Source organism: Anastrepha ludens, chromosome X, assembly GCF_028408465.1.
Source record: "Anastrepha ludens isolate Willacy chromosome X, idAnaLude1.1, whole genome shotgun sequence".
NCBI classification, from domain to species: domain Eukaryota; kingdom Metazoa; phylum Arthropoda; class Insecta; order Diptera; family Tephritidae; genus Anastrepha; species Anastrepha ludens.
This window is the reverse complement of record NC_071503.1, coordinates 73788632-73812119: the sequence shown is the minus strand read 5'-3', so window position 1 is coordinate 73812119 and position 23488 is coordinate 73788632. Positions and strand designations below refer to the sequence as shown.

At 37.5% G+C, this 23488-nt stretch overlaps 1 protein-coding gene across 1 annotated transcript in view; it reads right to left on the bottom strand.

Moving 5' to 3' along the window:
• Positions 1-17567: 17567 nt before the first annotated feature.
• The window catches only part of LOC128870211 (uncharacterized), a 103466-nt gene continuing 97545 nt past the window's right edge, over positions 17568-23488 (bottom strand). Inside the window, exons 3-4 of the mRNA XM_054112807.1 lie at positions 21544-21963; positions 17568-17746 (exon numbers count right to left, since the gene is read on the bottom strand). Coding sequence (XP_053968782.1) covers positions 17645-17746; positions 21544-21963 — 522 coding nt within the window. The 3' untranslated portion in view covers positions 17568-17644. The remainder of the gene's footprint in view (positions 17747-21543; positions 21964-23488) is intronic.

Sequence of the window (23488 nt, the reverse complement as noted above, 5' to 3'; positions counted from 1 at the left end):
TATAGTATAGAGTATTTTTCATACCGGTCCGTGACTAGGGTCTCGAGATATAATCCAAAACGTGGACCCGGGTAACCCTAGGATGTGTTTGTACAATATGGGTAGCAAATGGAAGCTGGTGATGATTCTATAGTATAGAGTATTTTTGATGCCGCTCCGTGACTAGGGTCTCGAGATATCGCCCAAAATGTGGACCCCGATAACTTAAGGATGTGTTCGTACAATATGGGTAGCAAATGGGAGCTGTTGATGATTTCTATAGTATAGAGTATTTTTCATACCGTTCCGTGACTAGGGTCTCGAGATATAATCCAAAACGTGGACCCGGGTAACCCTAGGATGTGTTTGTACAATATGGGTAGCAAATGGAAGCTGCTGATGATTCTATAGTATAGAGTATTTTTAATGCCCCTCCGTAACTAGGGTCTCGAGATATCGCCCAAAATGTGGACCCCGATAACTTAAGGATGTGTTCGTACAATATGGGTAGCAAATGGGAGCTGTTGATGATTTCTATAGTATAGAGTATTTTTCATACCGGTCCGTGACTAGGGTCTCGAGATATAATCCAAAACGTGGACCCGGGTAACCCTAGGATGTGTTTGTACAATATGGGTAGCAAATGGAAGCTGGTGATGATTCTATAGTATAGAGTATTTTTGATGCCGCTCCGTGACTAGGGTCTCGAGATATCGCCCAAAATGTGGACCCCGATAACTTAAGGATGTGTTCGTACAATATGGGTAGCAAATGGGAGCTGTTGATGATTTCTATAGTATAGAGTATTTTTCATACCGTTCCGTGACTAGGGTCTCGAGATATAATCCAAAACGTGGACCCGGGTAACCCTAGGATGTGTTTGTACAATATGGGTAGCAAATGGAAGCTGCTGATGATTCTATAGTATAGAGTATTTTTAATGCCCCTCCGTAACTAGGGTCTCGAGATATAGACCAAAACGTGGACCTGGATAACCCTAGGATGTGTTTGAACCACATGAGTATCCATTTCGGCAAAAATGTAAAGCACTTATGGATTTAATTGTGAAATTATATGTATTTGGGGAGGTGCGTTGCCATATGTACTCCATCCAATGGCAGAAAAGGGGATTGCCGCACGCACATATACTAATTTGGCTGGTACATAAAATAACTCCGGATCAAATCGATAGCCTTATATCAGCTGAAATTCCTAACCACACTGCTGATCCTGGGTTATTTCAAGTTGTCGTTATATATTACATTTACTTGGTAATCTTATAACTCAAGAACCGCCGAACTGATTGACACAAAAATTTTAGAGTTCTTTTCTATCTTTGAGGAGGTAGTTTGTGTGAAGTTTGATTGAAATCGGTGAAGCCGTTCCTGAGTTATGATATTTTATGTGAGTAATGGTTTCTTCTCATACGAAATGCCTGTATGGGAAAAACAATAACAAATACACAGCCGCTTATGAGCGTTTCTGTTGTACTGTTGTGGTTGTAAGTGTATTATGTTAATATTAATTTTGGGCGAAAATATAATAAAAACTGGAGCATTCAAGGAACTGGAAAAACATTTTTAACTTAATTTATTTTAGCATAATTTATTTAGCGTAAAAAATTGAAATGGAAATTAAAGAATCAAAGTTTAATTACAAGTTTTTATCGGCTCTTTCACCTTACCTGTATATAGGTGACCACCACAATCAAATTTTAAAAAAGTACAGAAAAGGCTATTGTGACATCTTTAGAAAGTATGTTGAATGAAAAAAATCAACTAATTCAACTGTTTAAACATTTTACGAGTTCTATAAAGAAAACTTAATATGAAAAATTTCTTGCGATATAAAAAAAACATTTTATGTATGGTGGTGCGAAGCCCACTGGGTGATGCTAGTACAATATAAAATAAGTGTTGATTTATCTTAAACCGTTTTTTTTTTCTGAATGCAAATACCTCCTATTGACATGTACATACATATTATGTACTTATGTATATTATCATATACCATCATTTATTTACATATGTATAAAGTATACGTTCATTTATGTACATATGTGTGTAATGAAAAACTTCATGAATTACTTTCAGAACTTTATTAAAATTTTTTCGCGTCGCGCGCATGCACAAAACCTTTTGTTCACAACGCAGGCGCAGAAATAAACGCTCTGCGTATTTATACTCCCCACGTGACTCGCCATCAATTCTCGGTGCAAATTTTTTTTTTTTCGTTTTTAAATTTTTTTTTTAATGTAATCGTAAAAAGTTTGTAATAAATTTTATGTATCCGCTTATCATTTCAAAAGTAACAAAATGGTCAAAAAATAAGCAGTCGAAGAAATAAACGCACCGCCTATTTTTCCTCGCCACATGTTAGACTCGAGTTCAATTCCCGGTGCAAACTTTTTTTTATAAATTTTTTTTTTTTAATCGTTTTTTTTTTTTAATGTAATTGGAAAAAAAATTATGTAATAAATTTTACGTATTCGCTTATTATTTCAAAAATACGAAAATAGTAAAAATTTAATTGGTTTAATGTCGAGGTGAGAAATGTGTTGTGTGTTGAGGTGAAAGATGTGTGGTGTTTCTAATTTTTGTGTGGGCAAAAGTCAGTGAGGTGTCTATAAACTCGGTGTGCTAAATTCCCTTACTTCAAATCTTTCAAATCTCAATTGTACTAAAAAAAGCTCACAGTAACATTTGCACCTTCTCATTGCATAAACATCCTCTGGTATGGCTATAGCTTATTAGGCCACACTGAATTACCAGCACTACATCTACATATGTTCATTTGCTTCATCTATTCGTCACTTGCTAAGTCTTGGTGAAAAAAAAGGACTATTGTTTTGCTTTGAGTTCAGAATACAAATACAAATGTACGTACATTGCTTAGGGCACCAAGTGTACATACAAACATCTATATATACATGCAAATTTTGCTTTTTTAATCCATTTATTTATTGCAATCTGTTTTCTAACATTCAGCAATATTTGTACTTAAAGCTAAAACAATTTATTAAGCCTGTATGGAAAGCACCCAGTGGTACAACCATTTCTAAAATGGTTGCTCATTAGTAGCATAATAGGTCCATTTTTGACTTCCTCTTGAGTCTGTTAAAGTAGATGGGATTGAGAGTTATTTCTGTGATTAAAGGGTTTATATTATACTAGCAACCCGCCCGGCTTTGCACGGGTATAAAATATATACCCTATGTCACTCACTAAAAAAATTAATAAAATCGATCCAGTAGTTTTGGCTTATTCATTACTGCCCGTGGCCCGCACGCGTTAAATTTGGAGTAAAACAATTCCCCTTTCTTTATAGCATGAAGATTTCCTGCTATCTTTGGAATATCTAAATTCATACCCTACACTTTTACATATTTACTTTTTGCATTTTTACATATGTATGTATTTATTTTATTTTTACAACAATTAATATATTACTGAATGTCTTTATATACAACGTTCATAGCTTTCTTGTCATTAGACAATACAAATATGTTTTCTCTAGAGGTTACTCTTGAAAGAGCGACATACAGTTGGCCATGTTGAATGTTTGACCCTGAGATTTATCAATGGTCATTGCAAAAGATTTCTTTACCGGAAATTGTAAGCGTTTAAATTGGAATGGTAGATCCGATGGTATCAGAGGGATTCGGGGAATCAATACATCTTCTCCGGTACCACATCCTGTGAGTATTGTGCACTCTATTATGAAAGTTTTCAGTGATTTTACCAGCAAACGCGTGCCATTGAAAAGTTTAGGTGGATTTAGGTTTCTTAACAAAATAATTCAGCTCCATTTTGTGAGGAGGGAGTCCAGACGGATTCAAAGAATTTATAAATTCTGTAGGAAAATGAACGGTTTCTTCCAAATCGAGAACAGTATCGACCGAGTAGTATATTTTCGTCGGCGCATCAATCTTTTAAATAATCAAGTTATTTACTTTATCTACTTGGTCGTTAGTTGGTGACAGAATAGCTCTTTCTTTAAACCAAGATATTGTCTTATAACTTATGTTATCAATGTCAGGATAGACATTGTTGACTAACTCTTGGATGTTGTCTATCAAAACACAAAGGTTTTCTAGGTTAATCCTTCCCTCACTTTGTGTTAATTCTCCATTGCCAACTTTTAGCAGGATCTCTGGAAATAGCTCACAGTTCAGTTCTCACGTGAAGATGACGAAACCCTCATATTAGTTTTAAGATCTAATTTATTGACATGCGACCAAAGGTGGGATCTTTTTAGCGAAGCATTTATTTCGTCAGCACGTGTTCCTCGAGTCACAACTGGTAGGATTTGACGGAAATCTCCTGAGAACAGAATTGTACATCCACCCATAGGTGAATTTTTGTTGTGCAAATCGCGCGTTGTCCTATCCAATGCTTCCACAGACGTCTTGTTTGACATGATAGCTTCGTCCCAGACTATTAATGAGCAGTCACGCATCAATTTTCCTGTATTGCTCTGTCTAGAAACACTACAGACGCTATTATCATCATCGGTTGCGATTTTCAGCGGGAGCTTGAATGTAGAGTGTGCGGTTCGGCCTCCTTCCAAAGGAGTAGCGGCAATGCCGGATGACGCAACAGCTAACGCAATTTTTCCGGTAGATCTCAATTACTAACTACTGATGTAATATCTTGAAAAATATTGTTTTTAATTATATGCTGTAAAGAGCCATATACATAGATTTAATGAAATCGCTTCGAAAATAAGCTATTAGTTGTCGTAAAAAGTAAATGACAAAAAATATTATTGTATGGAATCGATAGCAAACTTAACGCGCTCCGAATCAATAAAAACTATTAAAAAACTGTATTTTAATTATGTGCGATTTACTAATATAGAACGTGAAAATAGCGGTATATTTCGCTGTAAAATTGTATGTACATATAATTACATGGAATTCAGTACATACATACATACATATGTACATACGTCCGAAATGAAATAAAGCGAGCGATTCGTAAATACATACATACATACGTCACCATACGATGTAATTCAACATTAATGAGGTGTGGTGAGATTATCGCTTAACGCACAAACACACAAACAGCTTTTTTTGGAAAAAGAGCTGCTTTTGTTTAAACAATTTTGGTTAAATAACAAATAAATCAATTTTTTTTTTATGCAGAACGAAAGTAAATATTTCAAAGTTAAACTTTAAGACAGTTTCATTTTAATTGGTTGATTCGTTTATGATTTATGGCCGTGAAAACAAAAAAATTATGTTTTTTTGCCACATTTTGACCGATTGCCACGCCCCCTTTATATATTTCTTCACATTATATTGATATAAACCTTCCTCTTCAATCAGTTTATCTTTAAAAAAACCCGCATCAAAATCCGTTGCGTAGTTTTAAAGATTTAAGCATTCAAGGGGACATAGGGACAGAATAAGCGACTTTGTCTTATAATATGTAGTGATTAAGGGTCATGTGTGTTTATGTGAAGTTTTAGATCACGATGTATTAGGAGATTTGTGATGTAATATGGTGCGTTTATAATCATTCTTAGGGTTTTTGACTGGAATCTTTGAAGCATTTCATTTCATTTCATTTCATTTATTTATTTAGTAAGTCCAGAAATACAAAGTTTCTTACAGACTACATAGAACTAAAAGTAGTTGTAAGAATTATATATACATACGTGTTTCGAAACTATTTAAAGAAATTATTAAGTGATAATTTAAACTTAAATTTAGATAACAATAAATCAAGCCAAAGAACTTGAAATATGATTGAACTCATTCAATGTTCTAATCATAAGTGCTTTCGAGCCATAAACAGTTCAAACCCGCTCTAGGAAGAATAAATCATAACTCCGAAGATTTTTGCAGGTATGTAAAAATGAATGCGCTCTAAAAGTATAGGCGAGTCAACTGTCCCATTTATAATATCGGAAACAAAGCAGAGTAACAGTATACTTATTCTATATTACTTTGTAACGATTTTAAGACTAGTATTGCATTGTAAGAAGGAATCGGATCAGTGAAGTTCAAAGATCTGAGTGCAAAGCAAAGAAATTTCTTTTGAATACGATTGAAAAGGTACGACTTTATCCATTTAAGGAAAGTAGAGTGAAACCCAAAACTCATTAGTTTGGAGATTAAAGTTGAAGGGCAGACTTTATCGAAGGCCTTGGAGAAATCCGTATAAACTGCATCACCTTGATAGCTATTATTGAAAGCAGACGTACAAAAGTCTGAGAAAACAGCAAGATTAGCGACAATTGATCTACCAGCCTAAAATCTTGCTGATTACTTGATATATTACGTTTTACAGCGAAGTATAATTTTTGTTTTAGAAAATATTCAACCTCATCAAGTTGGTATCCTTACCACGGGAATGAGGCTTAACTGCTGGTTTAGCCCCCATATCATGAGGGTCAACCCACCACGAACTAAGAGGGAAGCTCCACATGGGTATTGGCTAGCCAACCATCCGAAGAACGCTGGAGGCCAGTCAATCACCATGCGGAGATTACCGTACCGACCACCATCCCACTGTTAGTCCCTTACCTGGTATCCCATCATCTCCTCTCCTGTACCCCCCCTAATCCAGGGTGTTACGCGTCACCAAGGCCAATGGATGGTTTGCAGCCAGGGGTATCCGGCTGTATTAACGGCGCCCTTCTGATACTGGGTCACCTCAGGAGGTAGAAGTGCGTCAGAAAAGTACTATCGTACCAGGCGATCGGCCATCAGAATCCTGGAGAGACTGAAGGACATTAGAGAAGAGGATCTGACGGAGGAACAGTCGGACTCCAAGGCGTGGGCTGAAACCATCATTACCAAACACCGGGAGAAGGCCAAAATAGACTCCGCACAAGGCAACCGCAAGCGATCGAGTGAAGGGACATCGGCTGCAGCCAAACGAACTAAAATGTCCGGGACTCAAATAACTAATGTCACGACGAAGAGGTCTTTCGCGGAGGCAGCGAATGGAAGCCATATACGGGCGGTGATTGATCGCAGTTCCCATGATGGTGCGATCTCTTAAGCAAACTGGGACTTAATGAAAGAAGGTGTACAAGGACATCCTGAAAAGAAATTCAGGACATCCACCCAGTTGCTCGGATGCGGGATGGTTTCAATCCCGCGTCAAACTAATAAGGTGCTCTGATCAACGTTCCGTGGACCTATACACCCTAGGAATCTTTGGACCCACTTGACAACAGGAAATGGAAGATCAACTACGGCTTCCAAGCGCTGACTCTCCATGTCTACAGACAGGATGTATCTAGCAAAAGCACCTCCGCAGAAAACATGACTTCACCTGCGGAAGCGAACGAGTTTGTCACAGACAACGATGAGGTGATTTCGGACTCCGGAATGGTAGGCCAACTCTTCGAAAGGATTACCTTAGAGGACATGGAGGGGGAATACTCCGATCTCTCTGCTATAGAGGATGAGGAGTCTCTCCACCCTACATCCGAATAAGCGAACGCAGACCAAACCGTGGTTTGTTGTCCTTCAGTAACGAGCAAAAGCGATGGTGAGGATTGTACAAATCAATCTTCACCACAGTAAGGCGGCCTCAGCCGTACTCATCCTCCGTCTCGCGGAAAGAAAAGAGGATATCGTGCTCATCCAAGAACCATGGGTCGTAAAAAATCGGGTTTGCGGTTTAAGCACTAAAGAATACAAATTGGTTTATGTCACTGACAAAGCTAAACCCAGGTCGTTCATACTAGTAAAGAAATGTATTAATGTATATTTACTAATACAATTTAGCGATGTGGATAACGTCATCACATCGGTAGAGTCTGGCGGCAGGACGATATGGCTTGCCTCCTCTTATACGGCACACGACGCGGAGCAACCTCCTCCATCTCAACTCATAACACACGCAGTTCATGAAGCATCGAGGTATGGCACCCCATTCATACCGGGAGCAAACGCTAATGCACAGCATCATGTCTGGGGCAGTTCAGACGCAAACGCACGTGGTGAGTACATCTTTGAATTCATTATGTGTAACAATCTCTATATTAGTAACGTAGGTGATACCCCTACTTTGGCAACAACTATGCGAAGTGTGTCAACGAACGAGGGGCCCAAATTTTAAAGGACTGGAGAGCGTCTACAGACAACTCCTTCTCAGATCATAGATACTTATTGTACAGTATTTCATTGCCAACTAAACAGTGCAAGCCGGCAGACGCAGACGCACAAACTGGGGGATATTTGAAACCACATTAACTAGCAATCTCCTTGCCGCGACATACCAAATTAACTCCGAGCCACAGCTCGACTCAGTGGTTGATGAGCTGACTTCAGCACTTCAACACGCTGCGAAACCAGCGTGTCCTCAGAGAACGAGAAAAGGGAAACCGAAACCTCCATGGTGGTCCTGTGATATAGCAAACCTTAGAAGGGAAAGTATAACGAAGCGAGGAGAACCAACTCGTGGGACAGATACAAAGAATGCCAGCGTTGATTTAAATATGCCATAAGGGCAGCAAAACCGGCGTCTTGGAGAGACTTCTGTCAAAAGATAGAAAGTGTTTCGGAGACCAGTAGACTCCGGAAAGTAGTATCAACAAGTCCAAGTAACCCTAGCTACCTCATAAAAGAGAATAGCAATTGAACAACCAGCAGTGAAGAAACACTAGAATTACTAATGCAGACGCACTTTCCAGGTTGTCTCTGCAACGAAGACAGTAGAACCCACCCTATAATTCACTACGAGAATCCCCCAATAGATTTATAACGGAGGACAACATAAAATTTGCCATTGGCAGCTTCAAACCTTACAAATCACCGAGACTTAATGGAATCATTCCCGCTAATTTGCAACACACAAAAGATATGATTGCACCTACACTCGCCTTAATTTTTGAGGCAGCGATACGTCTTAACTATATCCCCAAGAAATGGGCAGAAGTAAAAGTGGTATTCATTCCCAAAGGAGGGAGACCAACACACATACGAAACCGAAGGACTTCAGGAAAATTAGCCTATCATCCTTTTTGTTAAAATCTTTAGAGCGGTTGCTAGATGTGCATATAAAAGGAAGGATTATCGACAAACTATCAACTTCCCAACATGCATACAGCAAAGGCAAATCAGTGGAAAAAGCGCTCCATGAGCTAGTTCACTCAGTCGAGAAATCACTATACCCTGCTGCCTTTCAAGACATCGAGGTTGACTTCAAATGGGAGGTAAAATAATATCATATGCCGATGATATTGTAATAGCAATCTCGGGGAAACACCTTCCAACATTATATGATCTCCAACAAAAATCTCTCAACAGATTATCACTTTGGGGCAAAAGTCGAGGACTAGAAGTAAATCCGGAAAAAACGGATCTGATACTTTGTAGTAGGAAACACAAAACTTTTGCTCTTCAACAAATATTCTTAGCAAGGAAACCACTTAGAGTAACAGAAAGGGCAAAATATATAGTACTTGTACTAGATAGGAAGCTAAATTGGGGGCTCACAGTCGCAGATAGAGCACGCAAAGCTATGACCGCAGTGTACTCCTGCGGAATGCTTATTGGGAAGAAAGGGGGATTGGAATCCAGAGTGATACGTTGGCTCTACACAGCAGCGGTCAGACCAATTCTCTACTATGGTATTGTAATATGGTGGGATGCCCTTCAGAATGGTGTGAACATCAAGAAACTTGACAAGGTTCAAAGACAAGCATCTGTTCTGATAACCGGCGCCATGTCAATTACACCATCGATAGCATTCCTTCCGGTAGATTTGCAGGCAATATATAACGCACGCAGTGCGGCAATCTGAACACTTTAAATAAGGGGTCAAACAGGGATAATGGCCACGGTAAAAGCCTGTCTGGCACTTTGGGGCTTCCCGGACTGGTGTACTATGCACTTCCGCCTATACTTGCCATTACATCGTTCACGACCCTCCTACCCTCGAGGTGAGAGTGGGAACGAAACGATGTGAGACAGCGCGAGTCCATCCATGTATGCACTGATGGCTCAAAGCTCAAGGGCAGGGTGGACGGAGGTGTATATTCCGAACATCTGGGGATCTCCTTCAGCTTTCAGCTCCCCGACTACTGTAGAGCCTTTCAGGCTGAACTGATGGCACCAATAAAAGCCGCGACTCTGATACAGTGTGATGCGATATCCGGAAATGATATCAATATTTTCACTGATAGCCAAGCGGCGATAAAATCCCTCACAAAATAGTCGACAACCTCCAAGGTAGCCATGAAATGCCGCACATCTCTTAACGAGATGGCTCAGTCATTTCACCTAAAGCTAACATGGGTTCCTGGCCATCGCGACATTGAGGGTAACTGTAGAGCCGATGAACTAGCAAGACTCGGCACTAAATTGACTGATGAGTACATAGATTGTCCTATGTCATTGGGATACCCTTACAAACATGTTAGCTACTCATCCTTGAAGAAATTGTATAGAAATCAAACGAAAGATGGCGTAATGAAGCCACCTGCAAAATCGCCCGTCAACTGTGGCCGGCTCTAAATGCTAAACGCACAGAATCTCTGCTAAGAACAAAATAAACACAGTCTTAGCACGTTGATCTCAGTCATAACGGGGCACTGCCTAATAGGTAGACACGCCCAAAGGATGGATGTGCAAACACATGACTTCTGTAGAAGTTGTCTAGATGAAGACGAGGAGGAGACAATCTCGCACCTACTGTGCCACTGTCCTGCTCTATCCAGACTCAGGTTTACTATTCTGGGTGGACAATTTTTTAATGTGTTGGAAGATCACAGTTCTACAGAAATCAAAGATATTTTAAAATTTTTGAAAAGCACACACTGGTTTTAGGAGTGATAGGGATAAGCTCCCCAGCATCACAATGGGCTATGAGCCTAAGTGTGCGCCACAGGACAACCGCTTCAACTTAACCTAACCGTTGAAAGTTTGCAAAGTGGTCGAACCACAGATGCCATTTTTATTCCCAGCTTTTAATATACTTGGGTGTGATAGAGGTAGCTTTGCAAGCATCTATGAATTGTTCACATGCTAACGATTTATTAAAAATTATCAGAAGTGGATAGGCAAGAGCAGAGCATTTTTTGACAAAAGAAGATTATAGTCCATCAGCCTCCACTTTCCACGAACTTCGGATGTGCTGAATACCATCCCAAATATCGACAGTTAACTGGAGAGAACCAATATTAACAGAAGAAGCAGTATCCTCTCTATTATATATATATAATTGATTCTGACGCTGGTACAAAATTGGAACTAAAAAAGTCCGCAAAAAGGTCAACAGCCTCCTTGATAGAGGAAGCGTAGTTTCCATTGAAGAAGACATCTGGGAATGCTAGAACAGGACTTCCTGGATTTTACATATCGCGTGAATTCTTTAGTATTCGTTTTGATTTCAGTCTCTTATTTTCGAACATATGTATGCTGCAGAGCTTTACTTGAGTACTTAAATTTCTTATCAAAGCGCAAATATTTATCTCTGTGAACTTTGGCATTAGATAATTTAAATTTTTTAAAAAAGTTGTTCCTCAAATTATTAGGCATTTTTAATTTTAGTGTAGTCCAAGGAATCTGATGATTACCAGCATACGAAAGTGGATCAAGACCTTCACTAAGTGAGAAATTCATGCTGTCGTTTATGAAAATTAGATCTAGAATTCGAGAAAACTTTTTAGTACAATTATTCATTTGCATAAGATCTGAACTTGAAAAGCTATCAACTAAGTAAGATTCCGAAAAGCTGTTAACGTTTTTAGCAACTAAAGCACAGTTATTGTCGACATATGACCAGGTAATATAATATTAGGCAAATTAAAATCGGTAAGCACGCAGAAGTTGCAGCCCACAAGGGCTGTTACATTGTCAACATGCATCTTGTACAACATATCTGGACTGGCCGGTGGAATGTAACCAGCACAAACGTAAAGATTTGATTTCCCATGTACTAGGATGCAAAACTGATTCAGAAGTGAGTCTCCTTGTCTAAGTGCACCGACGATGATCGATACTGACGACAAATAGCTATTAAAACGCCTCCACCCTTTGACAGTCCTGTTTTTTGGGAATCTCGGTCTTTCCGGTATATTGTACATTAAAAAGATTCGAGTCAAAGTAGTCATTTTCATTAAATTCAGCGTTTAACCAAGTCTCAACAAGAACATAAATATATGTCATAGTCCAAGTGAGCACTCAGATTAAGTAGAGCCTTAGACATTTTGGAAATAAGTCCTTAGAGTCTTAGAAAGAATTTCTTTGCGAACGGAATCAGTTTTAGGCAATAATGCGGAATTCAGAAGAATATCAAAATGTGAACCGGGATGTTTAGCTTAAAATTAATTCGCTTCAATGTTGAAACATCGTCATCTTTTTTAACAAGCATATGGCAAGAAATCAAACTTAAATCGATTGACTTATGCTTTGAAGCGTAAGATACGATACGATCAGTAGTGACAGAATTCGTAAAAGATGAAAGGTGAAGCCATTTCACGCGACATGCGTCATATTACTACCCACTATGCCTTTTCGATGATAGAGTTAGCTGCAGTGCCCCAGAGTTTTATGGCGTAGGTTTATATTGGATTGAAGATAACTGAGTAGAGAAAGAGTTTTCTTTTGAGATAAACATGAGAATTTCGGTAAATCAACCAGTATAGGTTTCAGAGATTAATTCCAAGTGCTTTGCGTTTTTCAAGTAAGCTTGCTGTCGAGGTGCAAGATATTTTGTAACATTATTTTGGGGAATGATCAAGTGTTTCGTTTGAGTGTAAAGGTAACTTGAGCAGATTTCATCTCGTTAGCTTTTATTTTCCAGTATTTCAGCCATTGAGCTATTTTTTTATCAAGTCCTTTCTAGAGTTTGAAGGAAGCCACCTCGGGGTGGGAGTCTATAGCGAGTAGGGCTATGCTATCATCTGCAAAAGTTCCGACAATAGTTTCCTCTGTGATTGGTAGATCTTTTGTGTAAAGCAAGGAAAGTATTGGGCCCATTATACTGCTTTGGGGTACGTCCAAGATATGTCAAAAATGTGGCCGTGCAATACTTCTTCTGCTCAAAAGCTTTGTGAATGCTATTTACGAGTCTGTGTACTTACTCGATAGTACCGTGTCCTTTTCTGAAGCCAAATTGGTGCTTTGGGATTAATTTTCGGTCTTCAATTATGGGCATCATTCGTTTGAGAAAAAGGGATTCCATAACTTTATAGGCAATGGGCAATAAGCTGATGGGACGATAAGACTCCACTTTTTCTCCGTTTTTTTCCTGGTTCAAGGATCATTTTTATTGGTGCGATTTTCCATTGGTGGGGAACAAGACCAGTTAGTACGATAGCATAATATATTCGTATGCGTAAGAAAAGAAATTCCTTTTTCGGGCAGTTGTTTGAGTAGTTCTCCAGTGATGAGATCATATACGGGAGCTCTCATTGTTTTGAGCCTTTTTATTGATGCTTTTACTTCATTTTACGAAAAAAATGTTATAGGTTTATCTGGTGAATGAGCAGTACTTAGCGAGGGTTCGACTTTATGTGATATAAAGACTTGGGATAAGTAACGAGCATATATATGGGCTTTTTTAAGATCTAATTGAGTCCACTTATGTGACTGTGTTGAGATTGGTCTTTTGAATTTGTTTGCTGCTTTCCAAAAAGGGTATTCAGAGAATGAGGATGCATCGAGGTTACTGAGGTGGTTTGAAGTTGAATGTTATGTTCTTCTTCAAGGAGTTTTTTGAGCTCTTGTGCGAGCGAGTTCAGAGTTTTCTTGTCTTCAGTGTGTCTGCTTTATTGCCGTTTTTTTCTCACCTTTCGCTTTTTTTTAGCTTTTTTTGAACCACTAGAGATATCTGGGGGCATTGTTTCTAGGTTATGGGGGGTGCTGAGTTCCAATCTGCTTGCTGAAGGAAATTATTATAATGTTCAACTGCAATTGAAATGTCTTCATTAAACTTGAGTGGGAGCTCCATGTAAATTGTTGAGGCAATTAATGTTTTGAAATATTGCCAATTAGTTTTATTGCTGTTAAGAGCCTCTGTAAGAGATTCAGCTATGTCTTTTTTTAATTTGATCATTACTGGAGAGTAATCAGAGGATAATTCATAACAGGACTTACAGGTTATTTTACTTCCTGGAATACTCTTCACAACGCAAAAGTCAATGATATCAGGGATTTTGTTTGTGTCACTAGACCAATATGTTGGAGAGCCTAAGGAGGCTATGAATAGGTTCAATTTATAAGAATTCTTCGTATTCCTCCGCTTTGATAGAATGCTTGGGTGGTCTATATACAGATGGATGCGATTATAAGGTGGCCGCGGAGCCAGCATGTGGTTTTTTATCAGGCTGCATTGTGTGACAAAGCTTATAATTTGGTATTCGAAAATAGTTTTTCTGTGTCATGGGATTTAAGTAGCGTTTTCATTTCCAATTATCTTATTTTATTGAATTTTTGAGTCGTGAGAGTTACGAGCAGATTCATCATCGATGAGACCGTTGCAAGACTTGTTTGGAGAGCGCGATCAGTTCTCGAATTTGTTGTTTGTTGAACTGAGAGAAGATTGTTGACGCCGTAAATATCTTTATTATTTTGACTTTGTTCTAATTCAATGATAAACATTGAGAGAGGTTTTTGAGTGGTTGTGTGTTTCATATTATACCTTCTGCTCAAATATGAATGAGACGTTATCAATAAAACGGTCCGCGGAAATTTCAGCGTGATATGTCACATAGTTTGTTTTCTGTGCTACTGTAAACAAGTCAAGCTCGAGTGTGTTCTTCGAATTTAACGATGGAAATTCAAGTTGAACAAAGAATTTGTTTGAAATTTTGTTTGAAATTTTGTTTGAAATTTTGTTTGAAATTTTGTTATTCCAACAAAATTTCGGCTTCAGACGCCTTAAAAATGTTGCAGATAACCTTTGGGGACTCTGCTCTATCGCGTGCACGTGTTTTCCAGTGGTACAAATCGTTCACAGAGGGCCGTACATCGGTTGAAAACTTGCCTAATGAACGTCGTGCAGCAACATCAGTAAACGACGAAAACATCGGATAAGTAAGGAAATTGTGCTTGAAAATCGCACAAATCGCAAAATCGGTTAACGCTGAATATTATTTAGACGTTTTAAAGCGTTTGCGCGAGAACATTCGTCTTAAAAGGAAGGAATTGTGGGACAACAAGTCATGGTTCTTGCATCACGATAATGCACCAGCTCACACATCACGTCTTGGTCGCGATTATTTGAACAAAAATAATGTTAATATCGTTCCGCAAGCACCGTATTCGCCTGATATGGCTCCATGTGACTTTTTCCTGTTTCCCAAGCTCAAGTTGCCGCTCCGTGGAAAACATTTTGAGACAATTGAAGTCATAAAAGAGAATTCGAAGAACACACTCGAGCTTGACTTGTTTACAGTAGCACAGAAAACAAATTATGTGACATATCACGCTGAAATTTGCCATGTAAGCTTAAAAATTTATTTTCGCCATATGTCATCCGCGGACCGTTTTATTAATAACGTCTCGTTCATATTTGAGCAGAAGGTATATACATATTTATTGCTTTGTGATCGAGATTTGCAAGTTCAAGCGAGATTTCTTGTGTGCTAATGGAGTTATGCATATTTTCTAAAATAACTTTAAAGTTCCTCTCCTGTTTATGCTTGTATGTATAAAATTATGTTTGTTTTGCTTCTAAGAGAGTAACTATAGTTTTGTAGGCGTCAGGGTTGAGTGGTTATATTTTAGCCTGCTCATTATTTATGAATTTTAGGGCATACGACGATGGAGCTTTTATGTTAGGAGCTTCATCAGCGGGGTGATACTGTTTTGTCAACGAATATTGGTGGGGGTTTTGCCATTTTTTCCTGGGGTTTGGGATTTTCATCTACCTCCTCTATTTGTAAGAGAGAAAATCGGTTCTCTGTTGGTTCCGAGCTGCCTAGCATATTCTGGTCAAGTTTGGGTTGTTTTTGGTTTCACGGGTCCTTTTTTATTTCTACGGATTGCCAATCACTACCTGTGGAATTGTTGGGTGAAAGCTGTACGGGAGACTCTTGTTCTTGATAAAGCAGATGCAGTTGCTGCTGAAGCTACTGAATCTGTTGCTTTATATTGATTTTTGGGCTATTTGCAACTGATTTTGATTAGGTGTAGGGTTGAGGCATTTCGTGCTCGACGAATTTGGGATTTGCCCCGAGCCAAATGGGTGTTACGTTTTCGGATTTGCGCTTTTTCACCGAGGGTAGTGTATTGTTAATTTTGTTGCCGTAATTGTTGTTGTGGTTGTTTTTGTTGTAAGAGACATGCGATAAGAGATGCGATGCAGAAAACCTTTTCTTTTCCGCCGTTCAAGAAGCATCTCACACGTCACCAAACGTTTCTCGATATCCCTTTTCTTCAATTTATGTGGCACTCAGTTACCTGCTTTCTGGACCATCCCCCTTCGATAGAGAAAATTTCCTTCCATAGAATTAGCACTGATTTTTAAAGTATTTAGACATTAAAAACTATATTAAACTACAAATGTAGATGATAATTGTTTAGCAATTGTTAGGTAGAAATTTGATCATTCGATGCCTCGCGAGGTTGGTCCCTTTTGCTTCAGTATATATAGCGTTTTTCAGTAAGAGCGCTTCAACTTTTTTTTTGAATAAAACACAAACGGTTTGACTTTTTTAACTAATGTTTTTTTATTATGGAGTTTGAACATATACATTTAAGTATGAAATTCGATTTCTTTTGCATGACCACCGCGTGCACGTTTTACGAAGTCCAATCGTTGAACCCAATTTTCGACCACTCTTTTGCATAAATCGGCCGAAATTCCAGCAATTTCGCGTTCAATATTGGCTCTGAGCTCACAAATCGTCGCCGGCTTGTTACTGTAGTCCAATGACTTCACATAACCCCAAAGAAAATAGTCTAGAGGCGTCAAATCACACGAGCGCGGTCACAATGGCCATTCGACCGGTCCATTTCTGGAAATAATGCGCTCATCGAACTTACTCTTCAACAAATCAATTGTAGCGTGTGCTGTGTGGCTTGTGGCCTCGTCCTGTTGAAACCACATGTCGTCTAAGTCCATACCATTCAATTGCGGCCAAAAATAATCGTTTATCATGTCGCGGTATCGATTTCCATTCACAGTAACGTGGCGATCGTTCTCGTCAACGAAAAAATATGGGCCAATTACGCCGCCGGCATGTAAACCGCACCAAACAGTGATTTTTTCGGAATGCAACGGTGCCTCATGAATCACGTGTGGATTGCTTTCTGCCCAGTAACGCATATTTTGCTTGTTGACAAAAAATCTGAAAAAATCTGGATTAAAGTAGCAGCAACAGAACGATTATTTTCATAAAATGATGAAATGTATACTAATGAAGTTTACAAACGACAAGCGAAAAATAAAAAATATTCCGTCGTTCGCCCTCCCTATTGGAAAAAAGTTAAAGCGCACCTATTGAAAAACGCTTTACAAATGTGTGTAATACTATAGGAATTAGATATGCCGGAATTAAATGTTCAATTGCTTAATTATTCCATATATGCGTACACATAGGTTTCTTTAAATTTTGCTCTTATTTATTTTAAATTTTAAAATTTTATACATACAATCTATAAAATGCATATATTATTGCCTGCAGTGCCGTAGAGAGCATATCCGAGCCCCGGGGGAAAATTGCAAATGCGGGCCCTTTCCAATTGGGTCTAATTCATATAATTGGAATTACTCTCGAGTCCGGGCCCCTCTGAGAACTCCGGGCCCGGGGAGAAAGTACCCGATCCCCCCCTCTCGTCGGGCCTGATTGCCTGTAATAAAATGTAAATTGATTAAAATTTCGTTCGCCAAGGATAATAGAAATGCATATTCAAATGCCATACTAAATTCTGTCGGCCCTTTGTCAATTCGATTTCGTACAGGAGTCCAGAACTGTGTAGAGCCAATAAACTAAAGAGAGGATTCGCTGTAGTCAGCTCTGTTAAGAACTTCACCGCAGTTGGGCGCGATGAAAAAGTCTTTGCGGTTAGATATCCTTTTTGGCAATTCACACTATTCGTAGCTCGTGAGACTTCTCTATATCGTTAACGCTCCCTTTGAGACACATATATACTCAAAGAGCTAAGGCCCAAGATTGATATATTAAAAGATTGCCATAACCGTGAAAGTAGTAAAGAGAACAATATTGTATGGGAAATTCGCTCGTGAATTACAAAGAAAATGAAAAACAAAACAAAATAATAAAGCGAATGTTTATTAATTATTGTATTATTGTATTGCTAAGTCAGCAAAGCTAATTTTTTCAAATTTATTAATATCAGGATAGCAATTTGCGGATGTCGCCGCTCCTGTATTCTTTCCACCGTGGTTATGTCATTCCGATTATTACTTCAATTGACGAAAGATGTAAGCAAAGGAGTAAGTGAAGTGCGGGGAGGGAGAGAGAGAGAGAGAGAGGAAAAGAGTGTGTTTTATTCAAATGATAAACGCACCACAGATGAAGAAAAACAAAGCATGCTTCGATGTAGCCTCATGATGGAGAGAATAATGAAATGGTGTCTGTCGTGGTCCCGTTACTTTGCTCTCAGCGAATTTGACAATTTCAGTGACGTCACCCTAGCCCAATTCGTGACCAGTGTGACCAGATTACCATTTTCGTAACTTGATTTAGCATTATTTTGTTCTCTAGCCTCGGACTTTTTATTTATTTCATTTAGTCAAAAACATTAAGGTTCTTACTGGCAATTGACTTAGTGCTAATATTTATAAACAATATATTAATAGAATACCGTACAACGAATAAACAAATACAACGAGCTAAAACTAAAATACAAGCTGCCTAAAAATTATATGTAATTAATGTATATAAGCAAATTAAAGATGAAAGAAGAAATTTGATTTTTAGTTATTGTAAAATCTTACGATATGGAACTCGAGATCTCATTTGCGTAGAGTATTGTGCATTGTACTCGAAATTCGTTTTGAGTATCTTGAGATAAAAAGGGTAAGAGCTTCGTAAAGTTTTCTCCGGAAAAAGAAAGTCAGTGCGTTGCAAAACAAACGCACAATCAATGTCACCTTGAATTAAATTGAACACAAAAGAAATGGATAGAATCGATCTTCTGCACCCGAGTGACCTTAATCTAATTAATAACAAGCGGGAGATAGAAGAGGGATATAGGACAGAAAATTTTAGAGATCTTAGGGCATATTTAAAAAAAAAATTTTGTACCCATCTTATTTTTGAGATAAGGTTTTAAGGTCTCCAAATAAATGAATAATATTTTAGTTCTTTCTTCATGACATTTTTCTTGCCTCTGCTAATTAAAATGTGATGCTTATAATTATTAATTAGTTCACTAATTCACTCCGTTCTATTTAGTTTTACTTTTATTTATCATCTGGCCACACTGTCGGCAATTGCGATCAATGTTGGTGTAGGTGATTATTTATGAGTTAAGCAGGCCACAGACGGGAAACATGGCATTCATTTGTGTGTGAAAGGAAGTGAGGAGAGGAAGAGGAAAAAAGTAGTTAAATTTCGTTGCGGAACTGGATTAAAATGCGAGAAGAGTGTTCGCATATTTTTCACACTTTTTTCTTAATTTATTAGCATTTTGGCATACTTCTTTATATTTTCTAATAAAGTTTGCCACAATTTCAACTTCACATTTCTGTCTTTATATACATCTATAAGTTCCTTAATAAATGTTTTGCTTAGTTGTGCCTATTAGAAAGTGTTTAAAACAAATAAATTTAAATGCGAATAATCATCTTGCTTTTTAAACTACTCCTGCACCCAAATTTACCGGCTTTTTTCCTCCATGAAACTAAAATCATCAACAAATCCACACGTGTGTGTGCAAAATGAATATCAACCGATTGTTTCGGTTTGTACACTTTTTGTTCGCTTTATTTACATTTCTCTTTCCAAGTGTGTTTTTCTTCTCCTCCTTCGAGCAGGCAAATTTCTCACACACACAAGTGCAGTGTTGCTTAGTTTGGAAATAAAAAAGCACTGAAATGAACATTGAAGAAGAAGAAATACCAATTTTTTATTACTTAAAGAACTTTGTATGCGCGACATATTATCTTTACTATCATGTACAATATACCGTATGAAAAAAATAGAGTTTTAAAAATCTATTCTTCTATTTAAAACTTATGCTAAGAGAATCTCTGAAGGGCTGAAAAACAAAACAGGATAAGATACTCCTTTTTGAAAATGTTCGTTATGGTTTCTGCAGTATTATCTGCTACTTTTGTATTTATTTTTACTATAAATACACCTTTATAGCTTTGATTCGTATTCAGTATGTTCAAAGACTTTTTAAATTTATAAAAAGGTTTTAAATGTTAAGAAGGGCTGAGAGCAGAAGATCTTTCTATTCTTGCATAGCCTCAAAAGGAGCAAAAAATTAGATTTGCATTTTCAAAACATCAAATTCTATTAGAATCAATAAAATTTCAATAGCCCTAAAATCTTCTCAGAGTGGCTTTCTTTTATTTTTTTTAAATATACACATTTTTTAACTTACAATTTTGGTAGCTTCATACTAAAAAAGGAAACAAACACCAAACTCAAAAATTTTAGTACAAAAGAGGTACTAAATGTATTGTCAAGAGCAAAGAGTTGGCAACATTGCACACCTAGGCTATGGTGACGTCACTTACTCTTTAATGGGCGTAAGCTTGTTTCTGTAGCCTGCGTTTAGCGACCGAAAAATCTTGTGTTCGGTTTTTGTCTTTAAACTGCAATCTGAAAAACACGTTTTTAATTTTCGAAGATGAAATGCTATTTGCTTATTAAACGCAAGTGCTTTATTTTAAAAAATATATATGTATATCAAAATGGACTTAGTAATTTTGCGCTTACTCGTGACGTATTATACATTTTTCATTTAAGATATTTTATATTAGTTGCAAGCATCTATGTTATAAAAGTGAATGTCTGTACGTTGGCCGCGCATCACTACTTAACCAAATGACGTAAACTTTTTATGCATTCATATTTTCACCCAATGAAGGTTATAGGCATGTTTTTATGATGGAACTCCATTCCCACAGCCCCCAGGCCGCGCCACCACTCTCATTCGTCACTAATAATCGAATATTTGCTTAAATTTAATCTTAGTTTGTCCTATTTCCCACTATTTATAGCACACTCTAGACTTCATAATCCGCATAAGCTGTTCAACTATGACCCAAATGCAAAGTTCAAAAACGGTTTGAGATAGAAAATTAATAAAAATAATTTTGCTTGATATTTTTCTGATTGGTTGTTTTGATTTTATTCGACGAGGCATAACAACGGATGCCGGGTATTTTAATATTATGGTTATTAATAAGAAATTATTTTCTATGAAATTATTGTTTGTATATAATTCTTTTATATAAATACATATGCTAAATCCCTCAAAACTACTCCTACGCGAGCGGGGCCGCGGGTTAAAGCTAGTAGATTTATATAAATAGTACAGATGCGCCAAGTTGTGAGAGAGCGTAGATCAATAAATTAAATTTTTTTATCAATTAAAGTTGGATATATATTGGGAGCAGCATTACATATTCGGGCTATATATACTTTTATATATTGAGCTCTACTTACCAGAACTGAGCTAATTTTATCCTGTGTTATAGTCGTGGAAGCCGTATTTTTGGATTTATTTATTTGATGTTGTTTTTGTTGTATCCGTTGCCGATCTTCTTTCGATTGATCTAAAATCACTTGTTGGTGGAATAACTGAGTTTGAGGAAGTACGGCTGCATGATACTTAGCCCGCGGTATCATTACAGTTAATGACCGATCTGATTGATCGGGACAATCGCGTTTCAAGTCCGTAAATGAATTTTTCGTGTTCACCACAAATTTTTCACTTTCATTTGTAGTTCTATTGGTAGCCTCATCGAGTGAAAGGCGTTCGTAAGTTATGTACCGTGGCTGTTCCCCTTGAACACCGCTTTCTATATTTGTATCTGGATGTCGAGACCGATGATAAGACTTTCTCGAACTTTCAGTGTACTCCTTCTAAACATAAATTATGAAAATTAAAATATAGTTTGAATTTGCAATAGATATGTTTCATTTATTTTATTTATTTTATATATATAATTATATATATATTTTATTTTATATATATATATATTTATATATAATTTCAATATTAAAATCTATTTCCAAATAACGTGAACTGAAGAAAATCTCTTAAGCTTTCTAGTAATTAAACTGGTAGTTATCATTTCATGATATGTAGGTAAAACCTGACACATAATTCCAAATGCGAACAGTTTCGCCCCTCATTTATGGAACTAAACCGGAAAATAAATAGCTCACAACGAAATGCCTTTAGGCAGCAAAGCCTGACAGCAACTTCTGCTAAATTTCATTTTAACTGGGGGACATCAGAATTCGTTTTAGAGGTATGGTTCTTTCGGCAAGGTTTCTTATTTTGATCCCTAGGATATGATTTTCACAGAGCAATGGGCGATTTTTTTGCCTCCCAACAAAAGACACTAAAAGCTCGACCCAAATTAGAGGACATCAGAATTCGCTTTAGAGGTATGGTTCCTTCGGCAAAGTTTCTTATTTTGATCCCTAGAATATGATTTTCAGAGAGCAATGGGCGATTTTTTTGCCTCCCATCAAATCGACCCGGCCTAATATATATATACATGTATGTACCTTTTCAAACATAAATAGTTTTTTTCTTCTTCCTTTCTAAAGACTGAAACGCCGTTGCGTCGAAGTAGGTACGTTCACGTTACTTTGGTCGTCACTTTCTTCTTCAGCCCACTCAAATGCTTTATAAAAAATTTTAGTAGCTTTGTTTGCGCTATTCGGGATGAAATCATCGCCATGACTATCTTCGTTCTTTTCTGCTTCAAAAATCAAAACATCGACTAAGTGCGTATGACTTGAATGCCCGTGAACTTGTAATTTTAAAGCCAAGCACGCACGTTTCTCAATAACTTAGAAATTTGAAAACATCACGCATTTTTGTATTTTCTATATTTAAGTATTCATATTTATAAATGTGTGATTGATCATCACTTAAAGCTGGATTCCGTAGAATTGCTGTTGATATTTGTGTTATTATTATTATTAAATAATATAACTTAACATATTATATTGTCGAATCGGCCCTCGGTTAGGTTTGCTCTATTATCCCCCAGCCCTCGAGCGAAAAGAAAAACCCCTCAAGCTGGAAACCTGTTTGCACAGTTTCCGGAACTTTCAGTTACCAAAAAAGACGATCTAAAGTTCGTCCATATTCGTCAAGTGCAATCGAAATAGCGTTGTCTACTCATAAATTTTATTCAGTTTGGCGGCAAATTTCACTTGTTAACAATGGAGTGGGGAGCTAAGAAAAATCCACCAGTGCAGCCATAAAAACCGCTAGAGAAAGAATTCGCATAAATCCATACACAAAGCAGAAAATCATGTCCAGGGAAATGAATGTATCGACCAGATCCATGTCAAGACTAATTAGAGATGATCTTCACGAAGACGGAAGCCTTCCGTCGCTCAACTGTTTATCTTTTGGCAACACACT